The 16,901-nt window shown below is 45.4% G+C and overlaps 2 protein-coding genes across 2 annotated transcripts; both read right to left on the reverse strand.

The window, feature by feature from the left end:
* Window positions 1-708: 708 nt before the first annotated feature.
* LOC135370822 (uncharacterized) lies at window positions 709-8,181 on the reverse strand. Its single transcript, XM_064604686.1, has 14 exons — window positions 8,111-8,181; window positions 7,904-8,043; window positions 6,492-6,671; window positions 5,877-5,937; window positions 5,681-5,814; window positions 4,724-4,836; window positions 4,491-4,648; window positions 3,641-3,742; window positions 3,431-3,545; window positions 2,783-2,855; window positions 2,613-2,675; window positions 2,087-2,162; window positions 1,332-1,450; window positions 709-823 (listed from the first exon to the last, which is right to left on the reverse strand). The coding sequence occupies exons 1-14, from the start codon at window positions 8,156-8,158 to the stop codon at window positions 766-768; spliced, it is 1,440 nt and encodes a 479-aa protein (XP_064460756.1). The 5' UTR covers window positions 8,159-8,181; the 3' UTR covers window positions 709-765.
* Window positions 8,182-8,783: 602 nt separating this feature from the next.
* On the reverse strand, window positions 8,784-14,428 carry LOC135369750 (uncharacterized). Its single transcript, XM_064603267.1, has 11 exons — window positions 14,413-14,428; window positions 14,224-14,365; window positions 13,977-14,153; window positions 13,851-13,911; window positions 12,198-12,328; window positions 11,996-12,102; window positions 10,292-10,449; window positions 10,121-10,219; window positions 9,418-9,532; window positions 9,267-9,339; window positions 8,784-8,856 (listed from the first exon to the last, which is right to left on the reverse strand). Exons 1-11 carry the CDS (start codon window positions 14,426-14,428, stop codon window positions 8,790-8,792), a joined length of 1,146 nt encoding a protein of 381 aa, XP_064459337.1. The 3' UTR covers window positions 8,784-8,789.
* Window positions 14,429-16,901: the final 2,473 nt, after the last annotated feature.

Here is a 16,901-nt window from a genome sequence, read left to right on the forward strand (position 1 = left end):
GCCCTAAATCACTAAAAGTCTGCCCTAAAAGCACCTTTGAAAAGTTTTTAGACACCCTAGGACTTTGGTCCTCACTGTGATGTGACTCTTTACTCCATTTCACCGCATTACTGCCAGCAGTGGGGTAGAGCAGGGGTTCTCAAACTTTGTGACCCCATGGAACCTCTGCACATTTGTGGGTACCCTGGAGGAACCCCTACCCCCACCAGGCTGGCCAGATCTTTTGAAAGGACACAAGTGGGATCATACAAAACTAATAATAGAGAACACAGTTATTTTTATTCCAACGTACAAACAATTAAATACGTCTGGGACATCCCCAGTGGGGATTTAGCCGCGATTGTAACGTTCTAGAGGGCGTTTTCCTTATTCTGTAGCTCGGGGGAGCTGCCCGCGAGACCCTTGACATGGCGTCACGGTACCCAGTTTGAGAACTCCGGGGGTAGAGTATCGCCCCTGGGGATGCAACTCCCCACTCATCGCCATTCAAATAAAGTAGTAGCAGTAGTTGTGTGGGTACCTGCACAGATCCACAGGTGTAACTGCACACCTCTAGTGATACGTGAAACTGGGTGCCTTATCAGAGTTTTCATTCGTTTCAAGTCGTGTTACGTTTCTTTTTTTTTTTTTCCCTCGATGGTGTCATCCGAACCTGCTTCTCGTGGCTGAGACCCCGAACGTATGTAGTGTGGAATACAAATGAACTGTCATTCCTTTTATTCGGTCTCTGTACATTGGCTTTACTGTAGATCACGGAGCCTTTGGTTAGTCTTGCGCTGTTTTGTACGGAGGTTCCAACATCAGGTTGATTGAAGAGCTTTTTCTGAAAAAGATTAAAGGAACACGCGGAAATTAGATTATGCATTCACACCCTGTATGCTGATGTATGGGGTTTGCCATTATTTTTTATTCTGTGTCACCTTTTGACATCGGATTTACACCTTTGTAGGCATTTATATGACATATACTTGTTGCAGTTTGGTGTGGAGTTAAGCTAATCAAATTAATGGACTTAGTTTTCTCATTATTTGCCAGTTAAATTTTATAAAATGGATTCCTATTACTTGATTTTTAATTACGTGAGTCAATAAAATTTAGATAATTTAAATGACCACTCAAGTAAGTTTTACACCAAAAACCTTAGTCTTCTCCAACCATGAGTGCTCCTGTAAATCTTTCCATGTTTACAAAGCACCTACAGTGAAGTGTCGTGGAGAACATTTCTTATGCAAGGTGCTTCAGTTGCACACATGCGTGTAACTGCATGAGTATGTGAGCTGGTGACATCTCTAGGTAGTCACTCCGTTCCACTACAGGTTCAAGGCACTTACCCTTTGAAAAACTTGCTGTACTTGACTGCGAGATCCAGAGAAATGGTGCACACACCAATGAGAGCAAAGCCTAGCCACATGTCAATGTGACCACCAATATAGATCACCAAGTCTTCAAACTGTGAAAAGAGCAAATGAAACCTATTCATGTGCCTGTGAGGCATATCGTGGGAAGGCCGTGCAGTTTTATCTGCGTGATTGTCACTTCTTCCTTACGCAGCGCACTGCTGACCCTTGTGCTACCATGCAGGCATTATCGATAAAGAAATTAAGTAACACACTTTTATTGGTACGCTGCTGCACTCATTTGTGAGAGCTGTTTTTAAATATCCGTTAAAAAGTAGGTCTTGTTATTATTGTTATTTAACTATTAATAATAATTATTTTTTAATGGATGAATGTATGTATGTACGTATTTTTCCAACACCGTTTTCATAACCTTGTTTTCATTATTCATGTTCTACATGTGTGTGCGACGGTGGCACATCCTGGCGTGCCCACACGCAAATTGGGTACAGCCAACATCACCTAGGTACAGAAGGCCTGCTTAGTGCCTCCTCTCGTCCGTTTGTATATGGATTTAAAACACACATTCCGACTATTTCAAACACAGGCTTTCCGTGGCCACAAGTGGCTGCCCCTGCAGCTCATGACGGCTCGTCTCCATAGCTACGGCCGCCAAAGCTGTCGTGGTTGCCGGACTCTTAATTGTTGCGTCATGTCATTGTCCTTGTCCTCCCGTTGCCATAACTCACCGGTATTCTGGGGAAGGTGTAGATAGTTTTCTTCTTGCTCGATCCGAGGACAACTGTCACTTGAACATGGGAACGGCTGGGAGGCAAAGCGTAACATGAGCGATACAAGTTTGACCCATGGTTCCACCGGTTGAATGAAAAGACAAAAAGAAAAAGAGATAAATAAAATAGAAACCAGCCTAGGTAGCGTAAATAACTTTCTCACGATCCTGTTGTAGGTGCGTTACTTTCCATCTTTTGTTACCTTTTTTTGAGTGCGGTGTTGAGGTCTTCGCTATCATGACCCAACGATGTGCTTCTAGTACAATTAAATAAAAATAAAAATCAACCGGGAGGTGGCGAAAACATGCCTAAACTTAGTCCGTGCTAACTGTTGCTTCTTTATCAATTTTCTTATCTACTCCAAGTACAAGTCAACTCGGAAACTCTGTGTAATAGTATACAGGGACTAGACACATGGACTTCGACATAGAATATCGAAGGAATGTGTGAAGCATCATGTGGATGGTCTTGTTTTGAAACTTACTTGTCCAGAGAGACTTCTGGAAGAACTCCCGTGCGAAATACCATACCACGGTACCTGACTTCCCTGTAAAAAAAAATGTTGCGGAGGTCTTCACTAGACTCTGCATTGGCTTTTTGTCTCGGAGAGACTTTTACTACTGATAAGGAACCTATGGCTCATATTATACGTACCGGCAAGGTCTTGTACACGATGCCTGGCAACTATGGAGCCAAAGATTTTTCTTCATTTTATCTGTGCATTTCACTGCAATGCAAACACCCCATTAGTGACTGTAATAATGTCTTCTTTCAGTGAAAGAGCGAAACAATCACAAAATTTGTAAATACAGAAAACCGTTGGGGTCAGAACATACAAGGGGACCTAGTTTTTAGAAGTAAGTATAATAAATAGAATAAATGATATAAAAATTTTTATATTTTTATAGATTATAAATATTATAGAATAATAATAATAAGTAGAATAAGATATAAGTTTCCAACAAATTAGCACTTCTTTCAAGTAAGTGGCTATTTCTTTTCGTGATTCTGTTATGCACTAACTAGTATGTACTGGCAGCACATTTGAAATTTACCGGGTGTTTATCCCAGTACTTACGGCTGTTATCAACATTGTTCTTTCGCTATAATTACATAGATGAATGTAATCAAATTTCTCATGAATCTAAATATTAAAGATGCTATGGCAACCACACACGTAGCTTACTCCCTTACAAAAAATAATGCTTTTGCAACTTGGCATGTTGCAATGGCATACGAACAGTGGCCGTAGTACACACACAGAACGCTGTTTAATATCATTACATTTTAGGGCACACTTACGATGGTCTATATATTCACATATTGGTCCGTTTCTTCTGTGTTTGACAGAGTATAGCTTTGAAAAGCAGTTGCAGCTCTTCTGCCAGTTGTCTGCTATGCACTTGCTGCTACATTCCTGATGGCAAATGCAGAGTTCATGTTGCGGTCGTCTGAGACGTTCATGCGCGCGAATAATGTGTTGTATCTTGTGTAATACAAAGAAGGACTTACTTCTGACTGTACAACTCCATCAGCATAGCTGTATTCATCCAGCTTCTCGTCATACTTTGTGCACATTGTCTCGTATGGGGGCGGTAGAGAAAAGATCTCGTGCTACGAACAACAAGGTCTTACATGTAAAAGTCAGCCTCAAGAACAGCACACTTTTGCATGAAAGGAAAACATTATAGAATGAAGATACTGTGAGAAGCGGTGCTGATGGAAAGATATAGTAAAAGCAGAGGGCGGCGGACTATTATTGATATCTGTCATTTCTGACATGCTTTGAAAAATGTGGAGTATTCTGTACAGAATTGCCCCTGTTCCAGGGTACTACATATGTCCAGCTATGACGTATTTGGCGATGTTACCTCCCCGAAAACGAGGAGCTGGACACTCAAAATCGTGTGCGTGTAGAAAAGCAAAGCTGGCTATAAAATGTGTAAGGAGCTTAGCTGTCCACGTGAAGTTTGGCAAGTGCTCCAGACTGTGATCACCTTGAGTTATCCGGCCAGTTCCTCAGCAGCTCCCTCACACTAAAGGCCATTTAGGGTGTTAAAGATGATTACGGGTGACAGGGAGATCATGTTGATTGGAATTATGTTGAGTTCTCCACATATACAGCAATATGGCAGATTTGCTTTACCAATGATGTAAAGAAAGTTACTAAAAAAATGCATCCAATTGAAAGCGACCAATCGGAGATTCAGTCACGTTCAGCTACATACGGCATGCAGCGCGTGATCAGGAAGAAAAGCTAGTGATTCCTGTGTACAGCAGTGAACTAATATGATGCACTCGAAGTGAACTTGAAGACAGGACTGGATAGTAGGAACGCATTCCCCAGGGGTGGCTAACGTACCTCGAGCACAGAGACAACGTACTTCTCTCCGTAAGTGAAGATGAACGGATTGAGCATCCCTGCTGTGAAGAGTCCCTGCTCGTGAAGAAGTGCTGATAGCGGGGCGACTTCTTCCTCCTCCACCCTTTCTCGCTCAACAGCCAATCGTAATTCAAGCCCTACCAGGAGAAGTTGTGCAAAACGTTCACAGCAGATTGGAATGCATCGTGACTGGTTGATGAAGCGCTACTCACTGTATTTCCAAGGCTCGTTGCAATTTGCGTAGACATTGCTTTGGTTAGTGCTCTCAGTGAGACTAAAGGTGAAACACATGGCCTTCCAATTGGACGTATAACTTAACCTCCACCTGCAGAGAGCGACCTTTCAATGAGCCAGTTGTCATAATACCCACCTCAAGTGTTAGCAAAATACACATCATTGACGTCTCATTGACACGTACGGCATGTTCACATTCGACAGAATACTCCAGCGGAAGATGCGAAAAACGTCATAGCTTTCTGCTGACATGTAAGCGCGTGCCCTCAGCGTCATGCCTTTTTGTGCACTGCTGACCGTGGGGAATATCCTGCGGCTCAGTCGCAAGATATTCCTTAGCAGACGACGGGAAAAGGCAGTGATGTCTGCTAAGTACATTTTTTTGAGGCACCGTGCCCTGATATTTTTCTTGTTTTGGACACTGTATGCATTGTCATGTCAAGTGCATGGGGGTCAGACCTCGTGAAGCTGCAGCTTTTTGTCTGTAAGCCCATACCAAATTTATTGGTAAAAATAAATAAATAAAATAAAATAATAAATAAGTTGGTTGGTACACCATTCCTGATATTCCGGCACCGTGCGAATGCTCAGTATAACACGCATCAGAACTTGTGACCTGTGAGCAGTTTTTTGCCTTTTCTTCCACTAGAATATTCTAGCAGCATGTCGCTCGTGTGAATTCATGAATATTATTGAATTCAAGGTGATCCACCTGAACAGTTTCTTCAAAAAGACTCGTATCGCATGATGTGTGGAGATTGACCTGAATGTGTGTCTTCGTTAATTGATTCACTTTGCTGTACCAAATAAAGCATTCAGGTGAAAGCAATGTTACATTTTGATCAACTTTTTCTAGAGGAATTGCAACATTTTTCTTGGCATTATTTGAAACTGTTGAGCTGGACCAGCTTTGGAGAGGTGAAACAGATACGCACATGTTATTACAATTGAAGCTGTTGCAAGTTTCCCCAGAGGATATCATCCAACATGACTCCACCATGAAGCCAATAGGATAAGAGTAATTGAGCATGTTCTTCATTAGTGCCATGTTTGTTCCAACAGCATATGCCTATGTGCATAGAAATCATATAGCACGTAGCTTGATGGCATGGCAACGACCACTAGACTTACAAATGACGCGTTGAAGCATTCTGCACGGTCTGCATCGATGCATAGCTTGGTGATGTTAACTCTGCAAAACGTCACGTTTTAAGTTAGAACAGTGCCTTCGCAAAAAGGCCAGAATTCTTGTAGGTGAAACGCAGAACATGGTGGCGACTACACGTGTAGTCGCCACTATACATTGGGTAAACAAAAAGTGTTTGTAGGTAGAGGTGATGCTGCAAAAGCTTGCTTTCATGTTATCTATTTCTCTAGAGTGGAACATTGCAAATTTTCTTGTGGGAAGCATATGCTTGACTTAGGCGAATTCTCAAAGTCACGCCTAAGAGTATAATTATGCTAAAATTGACATTATGAGAGTACATACTCCCTCATAATGCGAGAAAATATATTCAAATTAGATAGGCTGTTCACTGCACATCTGTATGTCAAAAAGTTTCTCAAATTTTTTACAATATATTTTGTACATTAGGAGAAATATGTGATAATGACAAATTGGATGCATGCTGACTGTGCTTTCTGTGTTTCTTTTTTTTTTACCCACTTTGTGGTGACGAGGACAAAGAAATGTACATTCACCAGGTGACTGATGAGTATAATGAAAATGGCTGAGCACCAACTAACCCATTTTCGTTGCACACAGTCATGGCAGGAAAGGTAATGCCGTGCATGTTCTGTTGCTCGAACAACACGGTCGTGTGATACTGCAGAAACGACCTGACGTCCCAGATGGAACTTGTAATGCACACCAGGGCGCAAGAGCCCGCTACCACGCTCAGCAGCAGGGAACACGCAAAGCTGATCCTGAAACGAATGCCATCAAATGGGAGAGAGAGAACAGAAAAAAAAAAAAAAAAAAACTGGCTGCATCTTTGGGCGTTGTTAAGAACATCACGTGGCAATATCACGTCACGTGGTTATGGGTGTATCACGTGGTGGTTGGCCCCTACAGTGTCACGGACGTCGCTTAAAGTCTCAGTACACAAAATGTCGGCAGGAAACGTTTCGCGCTTCCACGCATTTTTGAAAGAAGCCACGTGACACCAGAGATTCGTGTTCACCAAGAGTAGATGACGTCATCGAGGGCTGATGTCTTTCACCAATCAACAACGGGAGCGTCTCCGCTCTTCGCCCAACGTTGGAAGTCTGCCATCAGCTGTGGTGAGGGGACGGACATCAGCCTTCTGGGAACAATGTTGCCACACGCATTGCAGGTTCATTGACGTCATACTTCTGAAGACTAGAAACGAATTTTATGTTACTTCCGCTTCACGTACAGAGTGATAATACAGTGCCGAAGGGACTGTCGCATCAGTCTGTTTCAGTCGATTTCGAAACCAGAGGATCATTTTATTTCTCGTGAGCCACGGTATCGAAAATCCCCCGCGAAAGAGTGGCGTAGTTTGACTATTATTCGATTGAATATACGACCAGAGCAGACGACGGATGTCGAGAGTATCCCGGAATGCCCTCTCTGGAAAAACGAGAAAACGTCACTCCCTAAGAACCAATGAGGGCGCGACCTTGAGAGAAGGAACGCCGCGAGCGTCTAGATGACGCCTTTCCTCCTCCGAGCGCCTCCACCGCTTAGGGCTCAGTAAAGGCCTTTGCGTACATGAGGGATAACGTACGATGCTCTAAAACTCTAGTATTTTATCTGATAAAAGACTCCGCGGGCTGTGGCTGTTCCTGTTCATCGTGGTCACGACGCATGTATGAAAGGCTGGAATAGGGGAGCCATCGAAAGCGCTGCGAGAATCGAATCTGCCACCTGTTACTTTTCATGCGCGCAGGACCTGGGTTCCGTCTACGGTTTTGAAGAATCTGAAAGCTGCCCAGTTTCCTGGTCGAATGCTGACTGACATGGCCACATGATGAGCCGTTACAGCGAAGCATAGCCTAGTGAACCTTAGTGCGAGCAAGAGTTTTGCTTATGGTCATCTCAGCTCGCGACGTGAAGGTGACCTCCCGCCGACGAGATTGTCGGCGGCGTGAGTCCTTTGGTGTCCATGCTAACGTCTACTTGGTCTACTTACCTCAACTGCAGCAAGGGGTCGCGCGTCCGTTTGGACAAACCGTCTCTGACCATGTTCAGCAGCTTCCACAGCAACTTAAACGTGGACATTTCCATCCAAAACCCCATGTAACCGCCAATTATTCCCAGGACTTCCGTCAACTGAAAGGAGACCGCGGTTTACAGTCAAACAGTGGACCCGCGAGGGATTACCTCGAACAAACTTAACTGTAACTGCAGGAATGAAGTGCACGACTTCGACGTTTCTAGACGTCATCAGTAACTTGAGCTTCAGAAAGTAGACTCTGTTGTAGGGAGATTATTCTTTATGGGAACGGAGCTCCGGGAAGTTTTTAAGAAAAGCTGCGTTACACGGACACTTTCAACTACCGTTGAGCCAATGTCAATTGACTGATTAGGCCCAACTACACTTTTGATGTTGCACGGCAACGTCAGCTGTCATTGATATTTCAACGGCAGTTCATTTGGAGTGGAACTCGCGGTCTCAGTTGATCCTATCAACTATCAAGATGGAGGCAACCACTAAGATGCACCATGCATTCAACAAGTGGATTAGCGCCTCCTAATGATCTCTTCTTGCTTTAATGTGGCCTGGATGTGTGCTTTTTTGGATGCAAGGAACAGAAACTTGCCCTCAAAGTGCACCGTCTATGACAGAACACATTTTAAGCAAATCACGATAAATAGGAATGAAAAGCTGAAGCGTAGCTGCAACTATCACGTGGCAGGATCACATGATAGGCAAGCTGAACCCAGTCATGCGCGGAAAGAGTCATAAGCACAGCGAAGTGCCATTCAGTTGGATGGCCGTTGGGAGGTTCAGCTGCCATTGACTACAACAGCAGCTGAGCGTGTCCGTACGATAGGGATAGGGATATTTCGTTTTCTTACCCTTCTTCAGCCATTAACCCATAAGTTTTTGAAAAGGATTGCGTGATATCGTACATGGTTTCTCTGAAAATAGAAAGGGAAAAAAATGACGTCATTGATGGTAGCCGCCGTTGGCACCGCTTTGCTCTGTGTACTCCAACGAGCGACATGCCCACGGAATAATCTAGTGGAAGAAAAAGCAAACAACTGGTCACGGGGCGGAAGTTGCTCCTCGTCTTGTGCTGAACATTCGCACGCGGCGGAATATCGTGAGTGGTGTATGGCACTCATATAGCAGACGACACCATCGGCCCTGTCGTCTGCTGCGGAATATCTTGCGGTTGCGCCGCAGGATATTCGCCATGGTTTGAAGAGCACGAAAGGATACGACGTTGAGTGTTCGCGCTCACGTGGCGGCAGAAAACTATGACGTTTTACGCATCTTCCGCTGGATTATTCTGAGGAATGTCGCTCGTGTGGGTACGCGGACTCACTCGCATGGGAAACCGCATAATTTTTCGCACTCGACGAGCGACACTGGCCTGCTTTTAGGTAGCACACACTCGTCTGCGTTGGAGAAACACAGGGTATCATTATAGTGAGGGGAAAAAATGCGATATGGAGGACAGTGTGAATGGAACTCACCCATTTCCGCAGAGGTGCAACCTGATTCGTTAATCCGACTTCGAAACGCGTATCCCTGGTCAATGCAATTGCATATGGCTCTCGTTATGTTCATCTGACATTCTTCGAGACAAATCTGTGAGACAGAAAGAACGTGGTCAAGTTCCATGCCGTCGAGACAGTTCATTTCAGTTAAGTACATCTTGGACAAAATACAGGACGGTCTGGAATCTGCTTGGAATCTTTGTCTATAATTCTACCATGTCGGTGCACGCTTGATGGCAATGCATGCACAATCGCCATCAGACTTAACTGTAACGCCCGAGCGCGTGACCTGAGCAGACGCAGCGTTGGCCTCTGATATTGAGTCTCGGTCGCAGTTCGCATGCAGCACAGCTGGTGGTGAGCGTCATTTGCGAAGCAGAGACCGATTCACCCGAGCATTCCGTGCCGCTGTTGTGAGGCAGTGTTCAGCCCATTCAGGCAGTTTCAGCCCATGCAGTCTCCGACCTACGTCTCGTTCGCGGACGCTGGCGCATGCGCAGGCCACGCGCCAGCGCGTTACTGTTAAGTCTGACGGCGGCTGTACAAGAAAAGGCATCCTTCATTGCTGTGCCGAACCGTCAGACAAGTTCTGGCAGAAACTTTGGAAATGTTTGTGGTCCAGTAGCCATACGTAGGCATTTTGGTCACCCATTGATAACTAGCACATGCAGCAACCTACCTGTCGTGTCATTTTCACAGGGTAGATTTCGAGGTTATCGAATTCGCTGTAATTTGTGCATTTGGTATCGTACGGATGTGGAAGGCCCATCACACCTCTCTGCATAGGAACGCAATGCAAGCTTGAAAAGTTGAGCGCTGACGCGCAAGAGAGCTATAATATGTATTTTACCTGCTGGAAGGTCACCGTATAATAGCCGCTGGGTTCGACGATGAGGGCGTGCTTTTGTCCCGCACTCGTCGTGTCAACGTGATGCAAACCCATGTTCAACTCGTAAGGATCCATTTCAATGACGGAGTCCTGTACCCATGTTATTAGCAGGTTTAGTTCTGCGCATAAATGACAGTTGTAAGACACTACACTCAGGGACAGCGTAAGAGCTACAGTCGGCGGTATATTCCCGCCAGCGGGGAATGTGCGCACGCTAGGCAGACGGAGAAGCCGATGCACATGTTTTATTAACGCAACTACTATTTTACGTGTTTGCTTTGAAAGCGTGCAAAACATGCTCTAAGTACATCGTCTACGACGAGAGCTTGCATTTCATTATCAGTCTACAGGGTGTGTGCAGAAAAACATGACCCGCATTTTTACATGTAACTCGTTGTCTACTTAGCCGAGGAACTTCCGGTGGCGCACGACGGCGTATTTATGCGTGCGAAAGCTACAAAAAAATCCTGGAAGCATACTCAGTGTAAAAAAATAAACAGAGCGCGAAAACATGGGCTTCCATGCATTAGAATAGGGCGGTCATGATAGTGCATGGTAGTGCATTTCGGTCTCATGAGAGTTATGTGCAGGCACCGCTAGGGGTACTGCCGATGAGCGTCCATGTGGGACATTGTTTCGATTTATGCACCGATAGCTCCCCTAGCGGTACTTGAACACAACTCTCCTACGTGCACCGTGTTGCCCTTTCACATACACCCTGTTGTCCACCATGTTGCCCTATTCTGATGCACGGAAGCCGAAGTTTTCGTTGTTCCGTTTATTTTTTAAGCTGGGTATGGCTTCCACAATTTTTCTACAGATTTCGCACGCATAAATGCGCCATCGTGCGCCACCGGAAGTTCGTTAGTTAGGTAGGCAACAAGCTATGTGCCTAAATGCGGGTCACGTTTTTCTGCACACACCCTGTACAAGCAACATTTTGACACGGATGGGCACTCTACGTTGTGACTCGGAAGCGTCATGCGCCTTCCTAAACCAACCACAGACGTCTTGGATTTGTGGTTAACCTCTTTTAAATAAATTAAAATGTGAGTGTATCTGCGTCATCGAAAAAAGTAAATTTTCAGAAGGATTATAAAGGTGGGGGTCATGGTTGGTTTGGTACTACTAAAAGGGGTCAAGTGACTCGCATTGTATTATCCAAAACATTATTTCTATTTTTGAGAAGTACGACGTCTCTATGCGCGTAATTTGCCACTTATCTGGCAACATTGTTCCTCCAAGGTTGCTGCGTTGCTAGGAGACAGACACAAGAACTCACTGTGACGTCACCAACCTTGGAGAATCCGAAACTATTTATGTTGTTTATATCAGTCCTTGAGCAAGGTGGATTTATAACACGAAATAGAAAAAAATAGCATATTCTTTTAGTCCGGAACGGTCGATACCTCTAGGATAGCTAGGTAGGGAAGGGTATCCCTACACTACATGTGGGCGGGTACAGTATTTATGAAACTTTTATTCGTTTTTGAATCCGTGTTGGCGCCGCGAAGCAACGCTGGCTACGAGCGGCGTACAGAGAGACAGCAGGAAGGAGTGGGGGACAGGGGGGTTAGTATGCGTCCTGGGCCGACTTCAGGGGGAACTGCGTCGACAACCGTATCTATACGAAACGTACGGGGATATAAATATGTATTGACTTACCAAAGTATAGCGGGTTTTGGTGCACGTATTCCATGCTACGATACTTCCTCCAATTCAAAGTGTAGCACATGTACTTTGGCAGCATCGAGTACGATTGTTCGATGGACCTAGAAACGCGACAGTATTCGTACACGCGTGAATCTCGCTGCAGGAAATCTGCGCAGATATTTATCCCAAGTGTCGGTGCAAAAGTAAAGTTTACCCGTTCTCCAAATAGAAATCGATGAAATAATTGGGTGGGTTGACGAACCCCGCCTGCGTCATCATGTTGCCATCGGTGGCAATCTCGGTGAGGTAGCCATCGACCTCGAGCAACGCTCGTAGTTCCGGTATCTGTTATTTGAAAAGAAGATTATAACGACAAAGTCACAGATAATAGAGCGTTTTAGTACATCGTATGCTATACCATTGCGTACGTAAGGGATAGCGTTGGTGGTTCTGCGCACTGCGCGAAGCTCTCTTTCTGTTATGGGCGTACGCAGAACATTCAACGCTATCCCTTACGTACGCAAAAGCGATAGCGTACGTTGTACTAAAACTCTCTAATAGTGAGCGTTAGCGCGCCGTCCGCTATCTCCTTTGCGTAATGTAAGCGATAGCGTTGATGGTTCTGCGCACGCCCATAACAGAAAGAGAGCTTCGCGCACTGCGCAGAACCACCAAGGCTATCCCCTACGTATGCTAAGGCGATAGCGCACGATGTGCTAGAACTCTCTAATAGAGTTTTATAGCGCATCGCACGCTATTGCCTTTGGAAACGTAAGAGATAGCGTTGGTGGTACTGCGCACGCGCAAAACATAGAGAACCAGTGCGCAGAAATACACGCTATTCCTTACGTACGCAAAGGCAATAGCGTACGACACACTAAGCTCGCTAGTGAAAGCAGGGCTGCGCGAAGAGTAGTTGCAAACCCGAAGCGAATAGTTATCATAATAGGGACTTTTAATGCATCGTACGCTATCGCCATTGCGTGCGTAGGAAATAGTGTAGTGGTTCTGCGCAGTGTGCGAAGCTCTCTTTATGTGTTTTGCGCGTGCGCAGAACCACCAACACTAGCGAGTTTTAGTATATCGTACGCCATCGCCTTTGCGTACGTAAGGGATAACGTGGCGGTTCTGCGCACGCGCAAGACACAAGCAGAGCTTTGCGCGTTGCGCAGAACAACCACGCTATCCCTTATGTACTCTCTCCTATACGTCTCTCTCTCTCTCCTTCGTAGCTCTCTTTATGTGTTCTGCGCGTGCGCAGAACTACCAGCACTATCCCTCAGGTACGCAAAGGTGATAGCATGCGATATACTGAAACTATCCCTCACGAACGCAAAGGTAATAGCATACGATATACTGACCCTCACTGCTATCCCTCACGTACACACAGGTGATAGCATACGATATACTGAAACTCTCTGCTATCCCTCACGTGTGCAAAGGGGGATAGCATGCGATATACTGAAACTATCCCTCACGAACGCAAAGGTAATAGCATACGATATACTGAAGCTCACTGCTATCCCTCACGTACGCACAGGTGATAGCGTACGATATACTGAAGCTCACTAATAGAGAGTTTTAGCAGGCCGTTGATCACGTGGCTAGCGCCTCACCGTATCACCCGGAACCAACCAGTGGATAAGATTCTGAGTCACGCACGAGTGCGATTGGTTCTGATAGAGACGGTAACATTATCAACGGTATGCTGAAACTCACTAATGTATGTGCAGTGGCTTGGCCAGAAGTAGGCCGCTGATAACGTCACCGTGAAGTTACCGTACACACCACTACCAATGGGAGCGTGCATGAATGAAAGCGTTACGTATCGTGAAGTAACTGGATTAACTTCTCGCCGTGTACTCACCATGCTGTCGGAAAAGTTGCAGTATCTTGGATATCGCAAGCACAGTTTTTCCTTGTTGATCCTGTCAAGAACAAGATCGTGTACGTTGCTATGAATCAGTAGGCGTTGTCAAACAGCGAGACGTACCAATTGGTGACACAGTACGACACGCCGGGATAGATTAGAGTCCCGGCACCCTCGATTCTGAGATCGACGGCGCTCCTGTAGTCGAGGTACTCTTCTAATATCTCGGACGCTTGATAGACGCATCCTACCAGCGAGACGACGAACATCACGGCTCGCCAGTAGAAGGACTTCATGTTTCTGGGAAAAGAGGTGCACGAAAGCTTCGTCGTATAGCACGCGCGAGGCAGGAGAAAATCTGTTCACTTACATTCTGTTACGATACGCTATAAGCTCAGCGTTCACAGGTGCTTTCTTTTCGGACTCGAATACACGAATGACGGAGACAGAAGAAAGGGTGATGGGGCCCTGGAATGGTTCGTCCCATGTCTCGCGTTTCTCTGACTCTAGCACTGCGTGTAAAGAACATGCATTCTAGCGTGACACCACATTTTCTTACCGCGTGGTATGAGCATACTGCCCTCTGGAACTGTCGAGTAAAATATTTTCTTTTGGAAGCGAGCATTTTATGAGAAAATTTGATTACAAGAGCGTGCGCGGCAGCTTTCCAGCTCTTTCTGTCGTGTTGTGACGTCAAATCAGCTGAGCGCTTTTATTGGCTGCCGAGAATCGTCTGCTGCGGAGCGGGAGCGAGGCGACCTGTCGTCTGCTCTGCTTCAGACGGGTGACTGGTGACGCCAAATACTACCGCAGAAAGAAAGAAAGGAAAACATACGCGCTACGACAGGACAGGGACAGGCGAGGGACAGGGTAATGTTTGGAGAAACCAGGTGACCAAATGACTGTCCAATCACGACGCGGCAATGAGGCGGTATTGGTAGGCCGGCATGAGTCCACTGAAGAAACCACGTGCGGCTCAACTTTATAATGGTATCCTCTTATTTGGGAGAAGGACCAATGATGTCGCTCCACGGGTAATAGAGGAGAGAGCGAAACTGGGGAGCTGCGCAGAAAGACGACCAACTTGCATAGCATATTGGGCGGGTGGCGTGACGTCGCAGACTGGCAATCAATCGAAGCAGCTCTTCTGACGCACGAGATTTAAAAGTTCTCTTGTGCACCAGGATGGCTGCACCGCTGTACTCCTAATTTCTAGCTACTCCTCCTGAAACAGTTTTTTTTTTTTTTTTCAGCCCTCCCATGTTTCTTTAAAGATACCGTAATGCAGCAGTCAGGCCGGTTTCGTTGCCGGCATAGTTTAACAGGTCGTTGCTTGTAAACTGAGCACAAGTTATACGTGTGACAGAGAACGCTAAATATTTTTGATCTGCCAGCAAAATTGCGGTAAAACTGCCCTGGGCGACGTCTAGTGGGAAACAATCCCCGATTTGTCGAGCAACAGTGGTCTATATGTTCCCGACTGGCTTGCTGCTCATGATGACTATGTAGCCGACTTGATGATGATGATGATGATCCTGGACTTCTTTTATTTATACACAGTGTTATGTGCATGCAATGTAGGTTCGCCGCCGTATTTGACGAGCAATGCGCAGATGGTGGCGACTTCGACACAGTGTTGCCCGTTATTTTAAATTTAAATTTTCTTTAAAAAAACTACGAGCGCAATTGCGACGAAAATTGTGATGTAGAAGTAATGGGGTTGCATTTTTTGAGACTGCAACTCTGTATTGCTTTACAATGACTTTGAGAAAGCTGGACCAAGAACAAGCAATCATTGGTCATTTTTCACGAAGCGGAATTGGAAGCCTCGTCACAACCTCGACGCCGCACATGCGCAATTCGCGGCAAATTGGTCGAGCAAATTCCTCACCAGCATTGGCAGTGCTCTACAGGGTGTTTGCTGTAACGTGTCCCTGAACTATATTAAAAAATCTAGACATTTTACAAGAATGCCGCTTTGCTGCATTGGCCTTTGCGGCGACTTGTGAGTCCCGGCGCTTTTTGCATATTTTTTCATGTGTTCCCGCTGTGGTGCTGGACGCCTTCAGTGATGTTTCGGGATAAATCGAACATGCGCTTTCCATTTCCGTTGGAAAAACGTGAGGTTGACTTGGCAAATTAGCGAGATCAATTTTAAAAATTCAATTTATTGCAGTTGAAATTTGACAAAAGCAGTCTTCCCTGGTGGCAAAAGTGCCGCAAAGACCAAAGCAGCAAGCGGCATCCTTGTACAATGTCTAGATTTTTTTAAATATAATTCAGGGACACGTTACAGCAAACACCCTGTATACACGAGCAGCGGTGAGGACTGTAGCGCGCGTCCGAAGCACTACTGACACTACTAAGGAAGAACGAGGAGTCTCCTCAAGTGGGCCTCAGATCCAATGCAGAAATAAATTTGAGTCTCCTGAACGATCTAGAGTGAAAATTGATTTTTTTTTTTGTCAGTACAGCACAACAATGATGAAAGGTGGTAAACGAAGATACGACCAGTTTATCAAATTGGGGAAATAAACGGGAACTTCTAAAGTAACTGCAACAACTTCTAGTTACTGTTACTTTGTAGAACCTCCGGGTTGTCTCTCCAATTTCAGAAACTAGTCTCATCTTCGTTGAGTACCTGTCAACGGACTGGTATTCAACATGAAAGCTACTCTCCGAGAAAGAGTTGTTAATTACAGTGATTGGCTAATTGGTGAGTAAGGGATATTACTTCCAGCTATAATTTACTTCCAAGGACTGCGCGGCACTCATGTGGTGGAATGAATTTCAACAGAAGGGTACTTAACTCGTCACTTTCTTCTTCTTGTTGTTCTTCTTCCGACGTCAAGGTAACTTCGGAGCGGGCAGAATACCGAAAAGGCGTCAGTGTAAGAGTAGCAAGCCAAAAAAATCGGCTGACCACTCTCATCCCATACAGAGAAGAAGAAGAAAATGCGTCAGCTCCTATTAGGTGTCACACCAGTTCCACCATTCCGACGCTTTGCGTGCGGTGACTGTGGATTGCGTGACGCCTTCCACTTTGCT

Source organism: Ornithodoros turicata, chromosome 10 (assembly GCF_037126465.1).
Source record: "Ornithodoros turicata isolate Travis chromosome 10, ASM3712646v1, whole genome shotgun sequence".
Classification (NCBI taxonomy): Eukaryota; Metazoa; Arthropoda; class Arachnida; order Ixodida; family Argasidae; genus Ornithodoros; species Ornithodoros turicata.

Coding starts and splice junctions, on each gene's coding strand:
- LOC135370822 (XM_064604686.1), bottom strand. CDS start 8,158: ATGACGTCTAGAAACGTCGAAGTCGTGCACTTCATTCCTGCAGTTACA. Junction 4,837..5,680: donor AGCTTCAATTGTAATAACAT/GTGCGTATCTGT, acceptor CGCTCTCTGCAG/GTGGAGGTTAAGTTATACGT. Junction 1,451..2,086: donor ACACCTTCCCCAGAATACCG/GTGAGTTATGGC, acceptor CTCTTTTCACAG/TTTGAAGACTTGGTGATCTA.
- LOC135369750 (XM_064603267.1), bottom strand. Junction 14,154..14,223: donor ATAGCGTATCGTAACAGAAT/GTAAGTGAACAG, acceptor CTCTTTTCCCAG/AAACATGAAGTCCTTCTACT. Junction 10,450..11,995: donor CCAAAACCCGCTATACTTTG/GTAAGTCAATAC, acceptor ATTTATGCGCAG/AACTAAACCTGCTAATAACA.